Source organism: Brugia malayi, assembly GCF_000002995.4.
Source record: "Brugia malayi strain FR3 genome assembly, contig: Bm_v4_ChrX_scaffold_001, whole genome shotgun sequence".
Lineage (NCBI taxonomy): Eukaryota > Metazoa > Nematoda > Chromadorea > Rhabditida > Onchocercidae > Brugia > Brugia malayi.
This window is the reverse complement of record NW_025062479.1, coordinates 7,689,325-7,711,019: the sequence shown is the minus strand read 5'-3', so window position 1 is coordinate 7,711,019 and position 21,695 is coordinate 7,689,325. Positions and strand designations below refer to the sequence as shown.

Genomic DNA, 21,695 nt, shown 5'->3' with positions numbered 1-21,695 from the left:
AAAAAACATATTGTTTAATTTATTTCAAATGTTTTCCTTGCTAACCTAATTAGTGATATTAATACCAATGCCATAAATATTATAAAGTAGGTAATAAAAAAACCTAGCGCAAATATAGGGCGATGAAATTTAGTGTAAATATTTCAGTAAATATTTCATAAAACAAAAAAAAAAAAAAAAAAATCACTGGAAAAAATCAGATATTAGTAAATCTAGGATGCATCAATAGTGCAGGCAGAACTGTCCCACTTTCATCAAATTCAAATTTGCTGAGTTACCACATGCTATTTATGAGTAAAACCAATCGTTGCTAGGCTATGGGTAATTCCGACAAATTATTTCACCAAGGTTGTGAGCTTCTGCTTTAGAAGAAGTCTTTCAAGTTCAATTTTCAAGAATCAAGCAGAATAACTCGACCTCTTCAATGGTAGATACTTATGAGTTGACTGAGCACTGTTCAATATCTCGGACATATATCATTCCTTTCCTCCTTTGATTGTTCTATAATAAAATATGATAATGTCTGTTTCCTTCAACTCTGTGAAAATGCTAGCCCACAATGCATTTTCATTGTAGTCAAAGGGATAAAAAACTGAAAAGAAGTGCATGTTAGTAGTTATATTTCTGCGACTTTATGACAAGGCTATTTATTCAATTTAGAATTTGCTAATAATAATAATTCTTTCATTTCTATGGTTTCAGTATTCATAACTATTGTCGTAAAAAACGATACATTTAAATTACATTCAAATTCTAATACTTTTTGCCAGATGTCTGATAAGTCGTTCACTAAATAATTTCGCATTTGTAATTAATCATTTAAGCTATTATGCTAATTCCTTTTTCTCACACAATAAAAAACCCATTATTAGCAACCTTTGTTTCACGTCATTTAAATGTCCTCTGCCGGATATCTGGTCAGTTCAGTTCTAACCATCCTCCACTACGGTAATTCATTCTACGTTTTGGGGTGGTTCTTGATATTATTTTAGTGTTTTATAATTATCTTTTATCTATTCGTTACGCCTTGTTATAATATTGATTTGTTGGTTTAATTACCCAAGTTTGAGGCAAAATAAAATATCTGGCAGTCAATACATTCCATGACAACTATAGTGTCTGCTAAAAATTCCAATTATGATTTTAAAAGCGGAAAAGGTTAAGTAGAGAAGCTGAAGAAATTACACTGTAACAGAATTGCGATATGAATACTGTTGCCCTCTATTTGTAAATAATTTTTAAATTCATTTTCACTTTATCTTACCTGATTTCTACTAATTAACGATTATTTTTACTGGAGTGCTCTCCATTAAAATTATCCCGTTCTATGTTATCATCTTCAGAATCATTTGGTGCAACAAAAAAATTTTCCTGAGCCTATTTTCTTTTGTATCTCTACTTAAGTATATATTACACATGTGACGAATAACCTCACATCATTACAAACTGGTGAAAATTTTGAATAAGCATCGTTTTATGCTTCAACATTTCTTTACGGTGTTAACTGTGCAATTCCCTTAATAAGTTCCAGAACAAAGAGTATTTAAAAGTGTAATGATTCATCAGAGCTACAGCGATTCACCGAATAAGTGACACAACGACCTGGCTTAGTAAAAATTTCAACGCCCACTTAAAAATTTCATTAACAATCAGATCTTCATGCGAAATATTCTTCTTTTTATTGTTTCAGATTATTAAGGTGCAACATGACTTTTTGCTGACTTTTTTCAAATTTCACTTAATGAACTGGAGTAATTGATAAGGTTGGTAGAAAATTTTCTCCTGAAATATTGCGATCAGAATATTCCGAAGTATATTCAGTCAGAAACCGCTCTCTGGGCTCACTGCCTATCTCGGTAAATTGAATTTGCTCCATGTTTTTGGAGATGTGCTGTAAATAGACATTGCAATCAACACAATTTTAAATAAATTCACAACAAAGTACGGGCACTGAAACATTTGTTTACTCGGATGATCTACGGGATATCACAACTCGACTTAGTCGGATAGGAAATTCAGTTTGGATTCCAACTACGAAGTGAATCTAACGCAAATAATCATCATCGCACTGTAGTCATTAAATTTTTGAAAGAATATCTTTGATATATAATTCGAATGCTCAAAATGATGAAACTGTACTGAATTTGGACAGAAATTATTATTCATGCCAAATCATCAACATCATAGTATTTTCAATATTATAAAAGTGAAGAGATCGACATTACATAAAGCTCAACTTATTATAATTTTCGGCAGTTTACATCGTAAAAGACGTAATGAACTAGTACAGTTATTTCATCAGATGTCAAAAAGAAACTTTACCGGACGGATTTAGAGCCGTAGCTCGTCTATTTTCTGCATCTAAGAAATACATATCAGACATCCGCTTTCCAAACCTAAAGTAGAGTTAAGACAAAAATACATAATCCTTCTTTATTTTTATCAAGTGTGACCTCAGTATTTTAGTCTGATATGCACGTGAAAAAGAACTGATGCTAAGATAGAGGCGTATGATTTGAAGCTTCATTACGATTTCTAACTCTTGCTTACAAGAAGCAGTTAAAGTCTGCTTGTTCAATCAGAGGAAATGGTTCAATCCGAACATCACGAACTTTGATTGGGAAGCAGATACACATACTTGCATCCTGCATGATTTCCTAGTCATTGTTTTTTTGTTAAATGGTTAGGTGTTAGTGTTTCTTCCCTTAAAGCTTAGCTAAATAATCTTCGATTCCTCCTGTTCTGTTTTTGGCAAATAGCTTTCCTTTCTCAAAGCTGTGATTTCTAATGTGACTCTTTGTTCACACTACTTCTCACACAGTATCAGTTACTATTTCTTCAATGATTTAGTTGAAAATAACCTGACGAGGGCGTTTCTTATGCCCGATCGATCGAAGCGTACCAAAGCATTACGTATTGCACGTTTTTCTCCTCTGAAACAATGCTTTTGTTAGAGAAAAGTAAATACTGACAATAGTGTGTCGATTATGATTTGCAAACTTAACAAATGAATTCACAACTTCGTATCTTCCATATCTTTCCACGCTACACCGTCACACCTGAGCACTATTCCGGACCATTTTTATGCTTGGGAAGGTATCATATCACCTTTTCGGTTATTTTGAATACCCTTGACTTATATGACGTGAGCGTTTAAAGCTGTCCATTTTTTTCATTTTGTAATTCCTTTTATGTTATCAAGGCTGGATACAATAGGCCTATAGATTAAATTATAATTCATATTTTTGTTTACAAAATAAAAAATTGCATACAATGCTTCGTCATTATGAGCACTTGCTACTGTTATTGTAACAAACTGTACAATAAAGCAGTAAAAGAGCAGGAAATATGTATGAACGAAGTGCATTGTACGATTGTTAATAGTGCTTTTGTCGCGGCTTGATTTGACCTCCTTTCATTCACCGGGAAGAGCAAAGTATTTTCTAAATATTGTGCAATTAAATTTCTCGTATCAAAATGAACTACGTTCCAGATTAAAAACAAACAAATATCTTCTGCTGAAATATATTTAAACTTGGCTATTAAAATTTTCTGATCTCTTTCCGAGCAATGAATTAAAAATCTTCAACAACGGGCACATAGGAATGCAAATATTAGGAATTTGCTACATAGAAACGGCATAGAAAAGATAAGAAATATTACGTCTCACCAACGACTGGTAGTTCTGGCTTCACTTAACGATGAATATAATAAGTGCTTTCTTCACTCATTAACTCCCTTTACTTATGTCAAATTGTTAATTATGTTAATAATATGGTAAATGAGGAACAACACTAGACATTTTGTTTTCAAAGCATGTCAGCGCTAATAAGCTTATTTATTTGAATCCATTAATTTGAACTTCGCGAAAATTTTCTGAAATTAAACTATTAAGATTTACTTCATGATTTTACTTTTTTTTTTTTATTTCATAAATATTTTTCAGTGCTGCTATGGTACCCTTACAAAACGAAAAATTGTATTCTTAAAACGATGAATTCCGATCTAGCCAAGCTTCTACGAAAATACAAGTGTGCTAAGCCGTGTTTTCGCGACTGGGTTAAATATCATTCCAAAAGCCAAACATTATTGTTATCTAGTAAGTTAAGAATCTACATGATACCTTATACCTTTAAGTGAAAGTCATACTGCATAATTTTTGGTGAAATGTCGTGAAGTCAAATGTCAACTGTGGATGAGTACAAGAAACAAAAATCTAGAACGATTTTGAATGTTAAAATGGAAGGATTCGAGCCTTCTTTGACTCCTATTAGTCAAAGCTCATCAACTAGGAACCAAGACAGTAAGGATTCTTTGTGACATTCTCGAACGAAACTTCTTACTGTGAAAATTCTCAAATGACTTGTAAAACAGCACTTAACACTGATTTGTAGCTACTGTATTAAGTTAACAGAAAGAAATTACGCTACTTCTCAAATTAATCTCTTCGGCCAGCTTATTAGGTTCTTATTCTGCTAAAGTATAATTTCGAATAACTAATATTTTTGTTATTGTTATTGTTCTGAAACAACGACAGTAACAGAAATGACAAAAAGAAAAAAATTGTAAGTTCCTATTTCACAGCAGAAGACAAGGGAATGAATTTAGAAATGAATCAGTGAAGCACAAAGATAAAAGAAAGTTTCAACAATCCATTTCGACATACTTTTATAAAAGCATTATTGTGCAAATGTCACTTAAAAATTTCAAATTTTTTTCAAACTGAAACATTTTTCAAATTCCAGGGAAAGCAAACTTTAAGTTAATTTGAAGAAAATAGTTGACTTCATAAAAAGGATGTCATATAATATCAGTTGAGAATTTGATACATACTAAATTGGTATATATCATGTTCCATAACATGTGAAGTGAGGGTTGTCAACATACTTGATGACCGAATTGTCGATAAGTCACCACTACATAATTGTTGTCATTTACGGAAGGTAGTGCAGAAGTGCATTGTTACAAGAAAAATTGCGCTGAGTGTTGAAATCAGAATATAAAAAATAGTCATGAAGTAATCAAGGTATCCAGTATTATTCATTGCACATTACAAAACGACAAATATGATCTACAGGAAACGCTTGGTGCGATGTACTGCGAGGAAAGAAATTTTTTATTAGAATAACATAAAAATTTTCTCATCTATATTCCTTCCCTTCGCTATATACACATACATTCTGATTGCTTTTTAAAAAAATTATTCTGCTAATTACTGATTAGAGTATAAAAAAATCTGTTATCATTTTAATCATTCTAGTTTTACTGGAAGTGATAGAATTTTAGAATACCTCTTATACTATCATTTAGAAGTTAATGACATTTGTTTTTCAACATCTCAATGAAAAATTTCTCAGCAAAGCACGATTTTCGCATTATACAGGGATTTTCATCGAACTTTTTCGAATTCCAATTTTGGATGACCATTTGGCATTTCACCAACTTTTGTTTAATTTGATGTAAATTGAATAATTGGTATGTGCAGTCCAATTTGAGCTCTCATGAAGGTATATGCAGAAAAAAGAAGAAAATAACTGCATTCTTTTGTGCTTCGATTGTTCAATGTTGATATAAACGACAATGGGACGATTTTAAAGTGTGGTTTCTCATTTGGCTTGATTAAATACGGATTTCATGCCTGCTTTTAGCTGCGACCGAGAAATAAGAAAGTGCAAGTGGGTGGTCCTTAATTTTATCAAGCAAAATTTATCTCAGTTTCGTAATGAAAGCTTTTCCATGGAAAAATATAAAATTAAAATTCAGACTCATTTTTAAAATGATTTAAATTTTGATTTTAAATTTCAAAGCGGAACTAAATTTCCATGTTTGCGAAAAACACAGAATTCCCTATGGAAAGAAAGTAAGCAAATTTCGAGAATTCCAGAACACTCTAAAATTTGAAACAACTTTTCATAATAATAAATGTTGTTGTTGTTTCAACGGTCCCATTCGCAATAAATAGGCACGTGTAGATTTTTAAATTTATAATTAATTTGCCATTCCTAATGAACTATGATTTCAACCGTTTCATCTTCAAGTAGGAGTTCTGTGCTAGTTAGTAATTAAAATCATCAGTTTTATCAAGGAATCTGAGCTGACAGTAAATTTCGCTACTGTAATTTGTGCGTTATACTTTTTAGTCGGCATATTAATAGAAATACTAGAGTTCTAATCCGTGTTTGGCATGTGATACGTCAGGCAACATCGACAGTTTCAGAAGTCATAAGGCTTCTATAGCTGCAAAAACGATCATTAGTTTAAAGTTTTGTTAATTGAGAGATGAACGAATTTATAACATTTTGCTCATAAAGAGAAACAATGCAGTTTACATGATATAAAATAAAAGGAGTTGTGGAAATCATCATCTGACAATGAATCTGTTGGATGTGAAATAAATCGGGTAAGGATTTCTGCCTTTCTAGGCCAAAATTTTTGACTTCAACTATAAATATTATTAGCACTTTCTATTAAGCCCAAATTTCTGGGGTAATAATTGAGGTAAAAAGAAAGCTAAATGTCATGAACCACAAAGTTGTAAATATGAACTGTATGGTCTTCTACCAATTTGTATCTGCAGTAATTTTGATATTTTTATTCGGTTTAACAAACGCTAACTAATGAGTGAATAAATTTAACAGTGTTTGAAAGATGTTATAGGAAATAATTTGCAATGACATGAAAGGAATTTGATTGAAAAATGAAACAAAAAGACAAGATGCAAGAAATGTAGAAATGTATGCTAAAATACCGCTAACGAATAGGGGGAAAGGAAATTCTTCACAACAGTGAAGGAAAGCCATGGTTTTACTCCACTACCACTTCCTCGTCATGGACTTACGGAAGTAATAAATAACAAAAGTGCTTGGGTTGTTGAATGTTTAGAAACCTTTTAATATAATGATTATATCTGAGTCACACATACTAGTCACATGCTTCTTTTAAAGCAATTCCTCAATTTCACTTTTCTGTAAAAAAGGATCAATCTTAAAGATGATACTATGTGATAAGATAAGGAATTGCTTTCATGCTTTTCAGATCAAATATCTAATACATTGTAGTCTGATGAAGGTATATGAAGTTCTATATTTAATAATAACTACAATAACGATAGTAAGAACTTACTATGATCAATTGTATCCTCATTGAAACTTTTATGCAATAAATCTATAAAAATAAGAGCTGGCATGTGATTAGCTTTCATCCAGGTATATAAATCATACAATTATCATTGCAATATATCATAACATTTAATTAGCCATTGAACTTCACATGTTATCATTAGACAAATATTGCACATATTTTATTCTCAATTTTCATTTCATATATATGAATAAATGAATAAGCAAATCGCTAAGTGTATAAATAAATAAATAAGCCGATGAATAATTGTATGACAAAGGATGGCAAGAAATTCTCAAAATGAATGCTTGCTTTGCATGTCGAGCGAAAAAGACGGAATAATCTAATTCATCCTGTTTCCTTGCAGGGAATTATTCCTTACAAATGAACATGTTAGGAATTGTAACAGTATTTATCACAACGTTCATTCTTCTAAATAACTACTTCTTTCAAACTATCAACAAGTCAACAGATGCATCATCCGGAATCATACCGTTTCTTCAACCACAGAATATCAGGAGTTATTTCAAAAAAAATTTTAATCTCTTTTAGAAATGAACATATTGGTAATTAATAATATGCAAGAATTATACCAAAAAATGGTTGTTATATCAAGTTTTATATGAAAGATAATTATATTAAGGAGTGACTGCAAAAGAATTTTTATGTTACATAGAGAAAAAACTCATTGAAAGGAAATGCTTTGGATATGAAATTAATGTGCAAACTTCTATTTTTCTTTTTCATCTCTTATCTTCTCTTGACCGGTCTGTTTGGATGTACAAATTTCTTCTCAAAGTGTTGTGGCGTTTTTAGATAAAGACTATAAATTGGAGAAAGTTCGCTAAGATCTTTTCGCGTTAGGCAGGATCATGTGTTGACTGAAAATGTGATTACCTAGGAATACAAAGTTTCCTGAAACTAACAACACCCTCAAATTCCTAAATTTTTTCCAAAAATTAGCTTATCGTCGGAAAAGAAAGGGGATACTGGTACGAACAGAAAATATCAATAGTTTTCCTTAAATCGTAATCTGCTTTTTAAAATTTATCAAAGTCAAAAAAAATTCAGTTTTAAATCATAGTTAAAGAATCGAATATACTTTTATGATTTCAAAAAACGGTCCAAAAATCAAGTAATCTGAATTATAATTGCCTAAATAAATTATTTAATTAATTTGAATAATAAATATTTGAATATTTCTCTTGAAATGGAAATTTGACATAGTTTGAACAAATCTATATGGGAAACATTCCCATCATTTTAATGATCAAAAATATGAGAGCTATGCATCGTTCATTTTCATCTGCAGCGTTCACTCCATCATTTCATTTCAGTCAGTTCTGTTCATCATTTCCACTTAAATACTGAAGCAACCTTGTTGATTGCTGCAGACATTCATTTTATTCAAACAACGATAAAAAGAAAATATTATTCTATTTCCTCCAAAAAAAACTGATTTATTATACAATTAAAAAGTTGAAAATCGCTAATAAAACAAATGTCTGCAGCAATTAACAGCATGACATTATCGTTGAGGGATTACATCGGAACTTTTCCGAATTTCTCTGATTCAATTAAGCATAGTCGGTCTTCCTCGATTGTTAAATAAACTCGTAAAAATACAAAAGTATTCTTTTTTTTTTTTTTGCAAAACCAAAACTTTGAATTAATGGGATAAAGAAAAATTGAGTCCATCTCTAAATCAATTCCTTTTGTTAACTATTATCGAGTATAAGTTGAAGAATCATCCTTCAAACATTCAAAATGATATGAACTTTAAATTGTTCTAGACACAATGAAACATGAAAACTAATTTGAATAACATTTACTTGAATACCACCAACTAAGTAAATCTTTATTTTAAAGCTACATTAGAAACCAAAATCTTCGACCCCAACATCAAAAAATAAAGAACAGAATTAGCAAAGTCATCCCTGTCATTCTTATTACGAATTTATTTCGGATCAAAATAAAGCAACAGCAGTGGGATGCATCAATAATATATTTGTAATTCATATCGATATGGTTCTCGATGCAAGCGACAGGCATATTTTACTGCAAATGGAATTTACATATGATTACTAGTCATCACCACTGCCATTATTATCCATCTCATCTCAATAAATTAAACAAAGCAAAAGCAAGAATGCTCATTTTTTTTTTTTTTCTTTTTTTTTGCTGTAAAACTGATTCTCTACACTGTCTCATTTCAAATTCTTACCAAATCAAGTTAAAACCACATCAACATGATATATTATGATTATATTTATTTTTAGTTAAAAGGGGTAATTGCACATGAGAATTATTTGAGTCAAACTCATGAAATGATGAACCTTTAAACTTTAACAGTAGGAAGAATATCTCAAAGATCAGCAGTTATCCGTTAGTTTATCAACTCTACTAGCATTTAGCACTTTTACAACTGTTGTGAGATATGAGTTGCAATAATTGAATTTCTTATTGTCAAATTTCTAATTGTACATTCCAAACAAGAAAATTTTTTATACATTTAAAATAACCAACGTTTTATATGAGAAATAAGCATAGCAACGGTATTCATGCTTGATATGGATATTATAGACTTATTTATTGAAGATGCCAAAATAACCAACAGAGTTCATTAACTAAAGAAATATTGCAAAAGAAAACTTGTAAAAAAGATTTGTTCTAAATATGTTCTAAAAAAAAGAAACAGAAAAAAGAGTCGTTGTTTCAATTTCTGAAACAATGATCTATATCCACAATACGATCTACCACGACCAATCAACTTATATGCTAATAGCATGGAAACGACGTAAATGAGAATGGCATGAGAAAAAAGCAGAAGTAAAATGTGCAGATTATATCTCATAACCAACGTACGATTCTGCAAGCCAACTACAGAAAGACTGTTAGTTTAGGTAATACGATTTGAATATCAACGAGCTTCTATAGTGACCTTAAGATAACCATGTTCAAAATCCGACTGGTGCCATGTGGAGATGTTAAGAGGAAGGGGTAGTCGGATTAGTTGCAACTTAGCTCATTCATATCTTCACGGTTGTTGCTGCGTAGTTCTCCCTAAAAATTCGAACATATTCTGCAAAATTCGACATGCTTTAATTATCCATGATTGAGATTTATATCATTGAATTTTATCTAACGGATCAAATTATATTGAATAAATCATTTCACATAATATCTTCAAATTTGAGTTAAATAAATGAAATAGAATAATTGATTGTATAATTGTAAGAAATGTCTCTCAATTTAGTCAAATCATAAGCTTAACAGCTAGCTCATTCTCGTGAATATCTTTCGACTCCAAGCCCAATACTAAGGATTGCTGTGCCTTTTTAAAGTCACCTTCTTTCGAAAGATATATCGGACAAAATAAACCATTATACAATTCTCAAACGGATGTTTTATTGAATGCACATTAATAACAGTAATCTTATCTTGAGTGTAATAACGTAACGACTGCTTACATCTCATATTGAATTTATTTCAAGTTCCATCAGTTGTGAAAAAGACGCATACTGTGCTTTTATCTGCATATATTCCAAGTGCGCATTAATACGGGAATGAAATTTGGAACCTTAAGCTATAAGATCAATTGCACTTCACTTATTCGTTTGCGTCATCCCTTCCTACCAGTTCTAATAGTTTCTAATTGAATTCAACTTTCTTCAGGAAATCCATATATAAATTCAGGTCTTTATAAACTGCAATACTTTTACTAGTAATAAATATTACTAGTAAATTAGTCTATTCGCATCTACGTGACTATAGACAAACTTCTTGAGAGCTCTATGCGACGCCGCTAGCTCATTTTTTTTTTAAACTTGGTTTAAAGGAACTTGTGCACGAAACGTCGATTTCACCGTCACAAACATTTGAAAAAGCTTTTTTTGAGACGATCTTCTCATTATGACCAGAATGTTATCAAACTTTTTGTTATAAAGGGAACACGGCTATAACAAAAGTTTTAGATTCATAAATGAATGAAGTACATTAGTTTGTATCAGTCCGTCTCGGTGATAAGAAATTCCCAAATGGTCCATAAAGATATGGATTGATTACTGCATTGAAAACCATAATGCTATGCAAACAATAGACCTGGAAGATCATTTTAATTAACATATTTTCATATAAATTTTTTGACTGTGTTTTGGTCCAAAATATTCTAAAAAAAAAAAACTTGCCTTATTAGCATGCGCCTCAAAAAATCCTTGAGGGTCCATAAAATGATACAAACTAAGCCCATTGTAGGGTAACCAACATATTATATAAGCAGCCACCAGTTGAAAACTTACTCGAATCGCTCGACTCCTGAAACTTTCATATGTTAATTAAATAAAGCTATATAATTTAAAGACTGTAAGTTGGGAAATATACTTAACAATAAACTCACCGTATAATTTTAGTGTTGTACGACCGATAGTTGATAACGTAACCATCTGAGCCGCATTCGGCACTATTGGTTTTCTCTTGTTTCGTTATCGGTTGCCTCCTGGCTGCCTGACCATTTTCACTAATAACGATGCGCAGATTCGCTAAAACTACACTGAGAGTATGAAAGTATAAACTAGTCAAGAATGACTAGTCAATGGATAAATTAAACAGAATGATTCCAGTGATCGGCTTCATATATCATTCAAAATCCTCATATAGGACTGCATCTAGCATGCAACCACAGCATCAGCAGGGAGATGCGCTGCTATGAACGACAAAACAACGATCACTGCGATTTAGTGCAGTTGAATGACCGTTTCTCTTCTTGGGTCAATCAACATTTTTTTAATTTCATGAAACATCTCTGTAAAAAATGATAAAGCAGTGACTGAGAAAAACGTACGTCTTAATGGCAACGATGTGTTTTCATTCTTTCCGTTCTTTGGCGTCGGTTTTATAGCTTTCCAACCTGCAGATCGTAAGTATTTTTATTGCGTTATGTTATGAATTACAGAATGACTGTTGCCATTAGGATGATCACGTTTGATTTCAAATCCAATTTGAATAACAAAACCCGGCCCATATTTTGATCGCAAACAATTTTATAGTTATTAAATTACTTTATGGATTGTTCATTTATTTTTAGTCTATAAACAAATATATTTCTTTTAGTCCCGGTTACAAGCCAAGATATGCTTGATGGGTATTCCTTAAAAACTTGAGGCGTAGATGGACTTCAACCTTAGACAATCTATGAGTAGCAATAATCCACCCCTCGCCTCATTTCGACAGCTATCCATCACCATGACCCTTTCTTTATTTTCTATTTCACATAGCGCGTTACTTCTCTATGTGCGCTTCATCCCTTCAAATAATAATGATCAATAATACGCTTGTACGTATCAGACGTACAGGCTAATGAGAAGGAACATCTTGTTAATGGTTTTTTTTTTCGTTTATTTTGAGTAATAATTAAATGAAAGATGTATTTCCTTTCTAGATATTTACATTCGGTGGTATGAGCTGTTCTCACGCTTATTAATTCGATTACTTTAAGTTTAGTGACTCATACTTTATATGTTTCTCGCATATTTTCAGTTTTATGACTTGAGCTCTTATAAGGTCAACAGAAACAAAAAAAGATCTAAGAGCCTGAAGGAAAAGCCTTCCAAATACAAAAAGGAAGTTTCAAAATAAAAATGGTTCCAGTTTGCTCACAAAAATTACACACATACATTTACGCAGAAGTCGTGGATAAAAAGCATTTTTTTTAAAAAAAAAGAAAAAAATTGTGCTTATCTGAATGCTTCAGTATATCTCCATGCCCGAACCATACCAGAAAGAAAAGTGGAGACGTCGGAATAATGAGCTCATTACGAACCGCCTAAGAATTTCTGCCTTTCTAAGCCAAAATTTCCGACTCCAACTACAAACACTATTAGCACTTTTTATTAGGCCAAAATTTCTGGCGAAAACAAGTAGTGGATTTCCGAAACAATCTGTTCCAAAAATTTTGGGTAATATCTGTTGTGGTAGCATAAATAACTTTTTAGCCAAACAAAGGATAAGTTGCTACTATTTGTTATTTAATGATTTATTATTATTATTATCAGTGGTAGTATTAGTAATGAATACTGTACAATCTGTTTTAAAGGAGAATCCAAAATTGAGTAAATAGAGCTAATTCAAAACAGAGGTCTTCTCTTGTTATCCTTTCGTTTCATATTCGTTTGGTTATATTTGGACAAGTCACTTAGGTTTACAGTTGGTTACATTTTTCCAGTGATCAGTGATCTTAACTACATCTGAAATCTGAAATTTTCCACATACCAGAAGATTTCTGTTGGCTCCTTATGCACCGTCTGCTGCCTTTGTAACCGATAGCATTACGCGAGTACATCACGGTCTTTGTTTTGGGCCGTGAATTTAGGTAAACCCAACAGGATACAATTAGATAACACAACTGCAAAACATTGCAGTTCACTTTACTACAAGAAAAATTTACCTAATATCATACATTTATTGATTTAGTATCTCCTTTTATTCAAGAATTTACTGTTGGACAAAGGATAGAAAGATGTAGTTGAAAGAAACAAAGAAACAAACCAGAACAGTAGTTGCTGGAACCCAAAAAATCAGCATCATATGAACAACAACATAAATGTTTTCTTGTTCCATCAGTTGACGCGATATCCCGACACTACGATTTTGCATAGTTTGTTCAACGCGAATTATTTCCCAGATCTGTAGTTAAATTCATTCAGAATCTAAAGCGAAGCAATCAAAAGGGAAAAATGAAAATTTAAATACAACTAAAATAGATATACAATTACGAAAATAATATTTCATACCTACCATCAATGAAACAGATTTTCAAAAATTCTCAAAATTTTTGAAGTCACATGTTAAAGCAATATTTACCTGCATACACTGACTCCAGTTAAGCTCCTCAAATGCAAGAAATGTTTTCCATACAACAAACTGTGGTGTGCTAATAATAGCAGCAGCAATCCATGCTACCATAAGCATGGCTCGAGTCCTTCGCTGGGCTTTTTCGGATGAATGATGTTGTGATGACATTACTGATAATAGTCGATCAATTGCTATACAAACAATCACATTTGATGATACCTGAACTCAGATTTTTAATCATAATATAGTGATTTCAAGAAGATTGGCATCTATCGATGACGATTTTAATTACTGATTATTTTTAGCGCCAAACTTTAGACGAAAAATCTCCAGCTGTAAACTGATGAAATTTTATATTGAAAAACTATTGACGTCAATTCTACTTTCCGAGGTTAGCACCGTCTGGACAGAAGTAAAGTCATGCACTGCTCTTTTTACTAATTTCGGAAAGCAGAATGGATATCTAAAATTATTGCCACAATTCTTCTTTGCTTTTTATACTTTATTAGAATTTATAAAAATCCTTCAGGAAGATAGATATTTTGTTGCCTAATTTAAAAAAAGAAAAATTCATCAGCAAAAAAAAATCATCAAGACATTAAAACTGCTTCCAATGATTTTTCTGTTAAACAGAAAAATATAAATAAAGTGATTGAAAGCCACACAGTAATTCACTTTAGACAAAATCCTATAATATAAATATTACTTAAACATCATTTCTGTAACTAAGTGGACTGACACATCCGAGCTTTGATTAATTTTTTAAAGGCAACAAATTTTCCTATAAATTTTGAAATTTTCACCTGAAAAGAAAATGTATGAAGGAATTTGATAATTTTACATAAAGAATTTCCACCTCGCCAGTCATACGTCAGTAGCCAACAGACTCGTGATGGTACATATATGAACAGTACTAATAAATCAGAATAATTCAAATGTCGTTTTAAGATATCAAGACGTGTAGCCGATGGTCGCTCTGTGATCTGAAATCTTGTTAAAATTTTTGCTTTTTAATGTTTTGACATTGGGGTGGAAGACATGATGTTGTAACAATTTGCGAAGATTTTTTTTTTGATGTATCAAGGGATAAAAAAATTTCGCTGCTGATTTTTTCAGTCTTCAAAAAAACTTTTGCAGCCTTCAACATTGTTGAGTTCTTTGATTTAAATGTAGGTAGCTCCCTTTAGAATTAGGACACTATTGAGATGAGGTCATATTATCCAGTTTTCGGTTCAGGATTCCTAAAATGTCAGTACGGGAATGAAACAATATTGTTGTTGTTGGACGTTGCCTTGACTGTTATGTTTTCTTCAATGCCTCTGATTTTTTTGTGATTTTATGACAAATAATTTTATTTAAGTAAAACTTCCTGAGTTAACTCTCTCAAATATTTTTTATGACATAATGAATCCTCTTACTTAGTAAAGGTCAAAATCAAGATGACCTACGACCGACAAAGAATAAGAAATTATATGAATGATTGGAAAGCTATTCGTTTTTCGGCAATAATGATGTAGCCAAATTTATCATAAATTTAAAAATTTTACAATAGTCAAGACTGGTTTATTTCAAGCATATGTGAGACAACTTTTTCTCCAAAATCTGTCATTCCTGACCTTGGTTATTCCTTATATTATCAAAATCAGGAATTACAGATGCTAGGAACCACTCCTATACCTGCAGAAATGAAGCCATCCTTCATTCTAAAAATCAGAAAAATATGCAAAAGTATGTGATATCAGAGATAATTAATGCTTTTTTTTCCTGTACTACAATTTTGCATAGCACATGAATTGAAATTGCCACAAAATTTTATTTGCATTTTTAATTCTTAATGAAAATTTTGAAGCTTCAAAATGATTTTTGTGAAATAAATGCATTTACCTGAGTATGTGCCGCAAGATTTAACGGTCCACCAATAATAAACAAAATGAGCAGCGTTCCTAGTTCAACGTAATCACTTGCAATGGGTTCAGGTGGCCGGTCATTGTCAATCATCATCTAAAAAAGTGTGCAATAAAATCAGAAAAATAAAATAAAAAACCCAAGCCATGCTTAAATTAAATTAGACATCAGCTTAAAAAATTGATAATGATTCCTAAAGACAGAATGAACGACTATAAACATTACGATTAAGAACAAAAAAATCAAAGTTATGAATATTTTCTAATGATCTAGGCCTGTTTTTTGCTCACAATTATTGAGTTTAGAACGCATTTGTATTGTAAGATAGAAAGTGGAAGAACGTAAAGGTAACCGAACTGTGAGATACGAAAATTCACATACATTATTGGAAAAGACTTTGGGATTAGCACAAAGGTCAAGTGACAGCAAGTACTGACTTGTAGTTCATTGGTTGTATTGAGACGTGCTGAACAGTTGTGTAACAGCAGAATGAACTTTTGTCAATTGGTTTTTGCTTAAACATTGAACTCATTGGCTTTGTTGCTCATCTACTATCATCCTATTTTGACGCTTGTCTAATGCAATCTTTCGAAAGTTCCTTTCTATCAATTTCGCAAATATGTAGTGTAACTTCTCAAAAAACTTACTAGCAACAGTACGTACTATGCTGCCTATAATCAATTACTCTTCGAACAGCTCCATTTTATGTAATAAAGCGAACTAAGAAGAAATTTGCTCCCAATTTAAAGCTTATTACGGAATTAATCTATATCATCATTATTTTAAATAAATACAAATCAGCAATGATATTTTGCATTCTAGTCATGTAGCAACATTTCAAAGGTTGAGAAAGATTTCCTTCTACTGACTATCGATTTATTACATAAAATATCAGAAGACGAAAAGCTATTCATCACATATGTTTATAGTTGCAACAAGCTTAAGTTAAAAAAAAATTCGAAGGAAATAGACAAAAAGAGAGATGGAAAAAGAAACGTTTCTGACGTAAAAGTTTGACGATATCCATCAAATTAATAGAACAAGAGATAGTAAATTTACATAACACAATAGATGGAGTGAACTCTTTGAGAATAGCATTGCTATAAAAGATTGATTTATCTCTCGAGACCAACTGTGAGAGATTTCACATTGTAATAAATAGTGCGAAAATTTTTACCGCTAACCCAAAAAACTCATAAATATTATTACCAGTTTTTACGACATAAATCGTTATTCGTATAAAAAAGCAACGTTATTAATAGCATCAAGATTGATTGATTTAAATAACAAAAAAAAATTTTTTTTGTTCAAGTCGACTTTTATAAAATAGATTAAACAGGACAATTTATAATCAGTGTTCGTTTATCGTCATCTTTTATTATTAAACAAATTCTTCAGTATTTCTCAGATAATGGATAAATGAAAGCTGAGTATTTCAGAATGATTTTCTGTAAGGATCAGTATTAAACCGACTTATTTTCTTGTTGGAACTGCGACCTACAAATATTCTCCTTTCCTGGAAACTAATGAAAGCCTAGAATGTAGAAACAAATTGGGGAAAATGATATTTCATTGGTCAGCGCAGCACTCTTTCCAATTTTAAGCTTTCTTGGATTTTATATCACACTAGATTGTTTTGTTTGCATAACATAATTATTAGTAAATTAATAAGTGAAAATTCAACAGTAATTCTTATGAACATATTGTTCAAAAATAAATGGGCAGTCGATTTATATTGCTCTCTCTACGCTCTTAAAATTGAGAAGAAATGAATAAATTGTCACAGAAAACTTCCTTATTGAATTAGTGCTAGATCAAGAGCTGCATAATGTGATATTTGCTTGATGTGATGTTTAATAGTTCAATACTTCAAAGAATCAATGATTCGACCAGGTGCTTTTCCGAACATGGTATACTTAATTATCTTGAGTGCTCTTAAAAAATTTTCATGCTATTATGCGATGATGTATTAAGATGCAAGTGAAATAAAACAGAAAATTGAGTGTTACATTCTGTAATGTAGCATTTTCAATATTCTCAAATTAGGAAGAAGTGACGACAACCATCAGCGTTTGTATTTAAAGCCTTTTAATTAAATGCTTCAATTCTTTTAGTAATCAAAATTGCATTCTATTTATCATTCAAATCATTTCAAAAACGTATAATTTTATGCGCAGCTTATTGCATGCTTTTAAATCTGTCTGGTCGAAATTATACTATCCAATTTTTTGCAAATAATAGTAACTTTTTTCTGAAATGAACTGAATCGGAAAAAGATTGTAAAGCTGAAAAATAAGAAATAAGTAGTTCAAAAACGACAGTTGATAATTATTAACAGAGAGTGAAGCAATCCATTTAAAGCAAATTTATAGAAAAACGACATATGGTAAGACTAAAAAACATATAAATTATAACGATTATTAATATAACAGTTCTACAATTACTTTTTCGACTTCTTCATTACAGTTAGCAATGATTCCAACTACTAAAATTTTAGGTTTATTCAACAGCATCAAATGTCTTCGTATTTGTTGAAACATAAAACTAAAACATATTATGCTAAGTTTTCAAATCCATGTAAAGCATTTCATCTCCAGTGATATATTCATGTCAGTAACTTTTTGTCGCGTTTTTTAAATTTGAGAACACGAAGTTAATTAGAATGCAAAGCTTCAATAATTTACAGCAAAAAAATCTTATAAGGTGAATATTTCAGCCTGAATAATATGAAGGTTTGAATATAAATTATGACAATTTTTCTACAAAACTCCAACCATAAAATTTTGAATTGATGACACTAACTTGAAAATTGTCGTAAACAATTAACAGGAAAAAGTTTTGTTAAATCAATGCATGACGATTTATGTAGTGATTTGATTAAATTTGTATGCTTTAAATGAACGTATAATTACTGAATATACGAATAAATAATTCAGAAAAGAAAAATGAAAAACGAAGTTTTTCAAATTTTAAAACTTAGAAGAAACTGGAGAGAGTTTCGATAATATAGGATGAGGCTCTAAAGCACCAGGCTTCTTATTTGTCACTATTTACTCCCACTTTCATTTTTAGCTTCTTCTGACTCAAATTAGTCTCGATAATTTTTTCTTCGTTGTTCGTTGTTACAATAATTGTTTAAAAAATATGGAAAAATTTTAAAGAGCAGCTGTGGAATTAAAAATTCAAACCTTCTTGCATAAAAACAGAAAATGATTACAAATAGTTAGCTGAAAGTATTTTAAAAATGGTTAAATTCGTTATGGATAGAAAAATGGTGATATTAAGATTAACTATTGTACAACATCATTCATAGCCCAGCTTTTTTCAAAGAAAAAACGAAAGAAAATTAAGGACAAATTTGCCAAGAAATTAGTCTATAGGCTTTTCATATTTTCATAACATTCTTCCTTTCATGCCATGGATATACGAATTCGTTCGTTTTTATAAATTAGCGATAAAAAAATTAATTCTATACCTGATATTACGCTTCTGCCATTTAGATTTTTTAGATTGAACGGTGCTCTTTTTACGACTATATGGATTTATATTGTATAAATATGTACTTGAAAATAAATGAATTAAAGGATTTTGTTAAGATGATTGCTGCGTACGCTGGAAAATATGTTGCTTTTCACATAGATTTTCATAGAAAATTTATTCCTGTTTTTGTGATTACATTTAATTGTTGAAGTTTTATATAAGGCCGAAAAAACGATTGTTTTAACTCATTTTACTTCGTATTTAATTTAAAAAAAGCAAAGAAAAAAGACTAGATATTCAGGTCCTTATACTTCAAGTATTTCATTTAGCAAGAATACGTTGACGTAGTTTCGCGTTGTCACATTTTACTAAAAATATGACTATACCAAGGATTTGATCACGCTCTTCACTTGGAAATGAAAAATTTATGGATTTGCAAGATCTCATCCTAAATTCATTGATGTATAATAACTTTATACCTGACCAAGCATTACTTTGATACTTGGAAGTAAAAGGATCAATGAGGATTATTTGCAAGATTAATCATGCTAGGCAACAAATGCATTTTTTCGCTTTTTCTGCCCAACAGTATTAGTAGTGTCATATATGAAAAATAAATTCGCTTTTTATTTCCGCAAAGTTTCTAAAATTAATTACGAATACTTCAACACTAGAAGGAGTAAAAAGTGAAGAAATAGGAAAAATGAGCTCATATTACTTCATTTTTCATTTTGCTCAACGCAGTTTAGAAAGTATTGGTAAGTTCTATTTTTAATATTAGCTATTATTATAAGCCTTCATTAATGATGATTCATTCAACTTTATGAGCATGTGATGTATTAAAAATCATTGCGTTTCATAATAGAAAATCAAATTATATTCAAAATCATCGCAGAGCAAATTGATTCTTCTTTATAAGGCATAACGACGAAACAAATCTAATGTTTAACTTGCTTAGGAATTGTGCACAAATGAACCACTCATGCACTAAATTAATAAATATAAAAGATAAATATGTTTTCAGAAACCAACAAAAATTGAAAATTTGATTTCAGAATGTTTTCTTAAAATAATTCTTTAAGTTAATAAATAGGTAAAAGCAGTCATGTATGGATATTAAAAGTTAAAAGTCAAAGTCATTAATTCACTTTATTAGTTAGTGAATTTACAATTTACAAAATAAACATATGCGACAACATGTTTATCGTATTTTTCCTAATGTGTTTTACTTTATAAAAATTTTTTTAGTGCAAAAATTCTTTTTTTTTTTTTTTTAAATTTACATTTTTTAACGAAATTATTTGAAGATTGCATTTGTTACCTGAAAGATTATAAACTCAAAAAAGTTATTTAAATTTAATGTGATAACTTTACATCGTATCATGAGTTACATCGTGATTTTTTACCAATTAACATAACTTTCACTTACACAGCCACTTTAACTATTTTTTTACTTATTGAAAAATAACGGAAGTGAGAAAAAGAGAATATTTGAGACAAGTGCATAAACAGGAGATATTCTAATTTTATGTATATAAATTATTGATGAAAAGAAATTTGTGCATTTGCAGTTAGCTTCAATTTTTTTTCCAGAAAAATAAAAAAATTATGAACAAATCCCAAACTTATACCTTAATTTTACGTTTATTATCAGAAGATTGTAAACTCAGGAACGTAATTTAAATTTGCTAACTTTACAAAAAATGCACACAATCGAAAATTAATTTTTGGAAAAAATTTCAGCTTTTTATTAAGATTAAGCTTTTATTTTGCTCAGAAGGAATTAAAGTTGTTGGTGGGTTAACGATGAAATAATGCTCGCTTAGTGTTTGTTTAAGTTTGTAGTCATATCATTTTCTTCACATTATGTGAAAATAAACTTTTGGAATTTAAACAAACATAGTTGTTTAAGAGACAACATTGGAAAGTATTTCAGGGAGATACATTGAAACAGTCTGAAAGATATCAGTTAATCAAATCTAAATTTGTGAAGTGAAAAATGAGGAATTCAAACACATGATGTATGAGCGTGGAAGTGCCAAATTTCCGCTTTTTCCTTCAAAAACTGATTGAGAACATGACAGAAAAGTTATTTGCCAAAGTTGTATCGCAGTTCATTTATTGAGTACAGTGACAAGCAGTAACGAAGATTTAAAAGGCGAGCAAACGGTATGAAAATTGAGGAAGTGACTTGAGTGTAATGTGTAAATCAGGGAGAGAGGTTAAATTGCATTTTAAATTTAGTCGAAAATGAAATTTTGATGACGCTAATAGATTTAAAAATAAAATGGAATGGTTTACTGTAAAAAAATAGTTGCACAACCTGCCCAAGATATGATTAC

The 21,695-nt window shown here is 30.6% G+C and overlaps 2 protein-coding genes across 2 annotated transcripts; both read right to left on the bottom strand.

The window, feature by feature from the left end:
• Positions 1-2,305: 2,305 nt before the first annotated feature.
• On the bottom strand, positions 2,306-3,367 carry Bm13445 (Uncharacterized protein; the record flags this gene model as incomplete). The annotated part of the gene is made up of 3 exons (XM_043074014.1): positions 2,306-2,396; positions 2,862-2,933; positions 3,273-3,367. 3 exons carry the CDS (start codon positions 3,365-3,367, stop codon positions 2,306-2,308), a joined length of 258 nt encoding a protein of 85 aa, XP_042929948.1.
• A 7,748-nt stretch (positions 3,368-11,115) lies between these two features.
• On the bottom strand, positions 11,116-15,966 carry Bma-daf-38 (Uncharacterized protein; the record flags this gene model as incomplete). The annotated part of the gene is made up of 9 exons (XM_043074013.1): positions 11,116-11,220; positions 11,403-11,433; positions 11,516-11,657; positions 11,960-12,025; positions 13,387-13,519; positions 13,663-13,800; positions 13,978-14,187; positions 14,772-14,951; positions 15,853-15,966. The coding sequence occupies 9 exons, from the start codon at positions 15,964-15,966 to the stop codon at positions 11,116-11,118; spliced, it is 1,119 nt and encodes a 372-aa protein (XP_042929947.1).
• Positions 15,967-21,695: the final 5,729 nt, after the last annotated feature.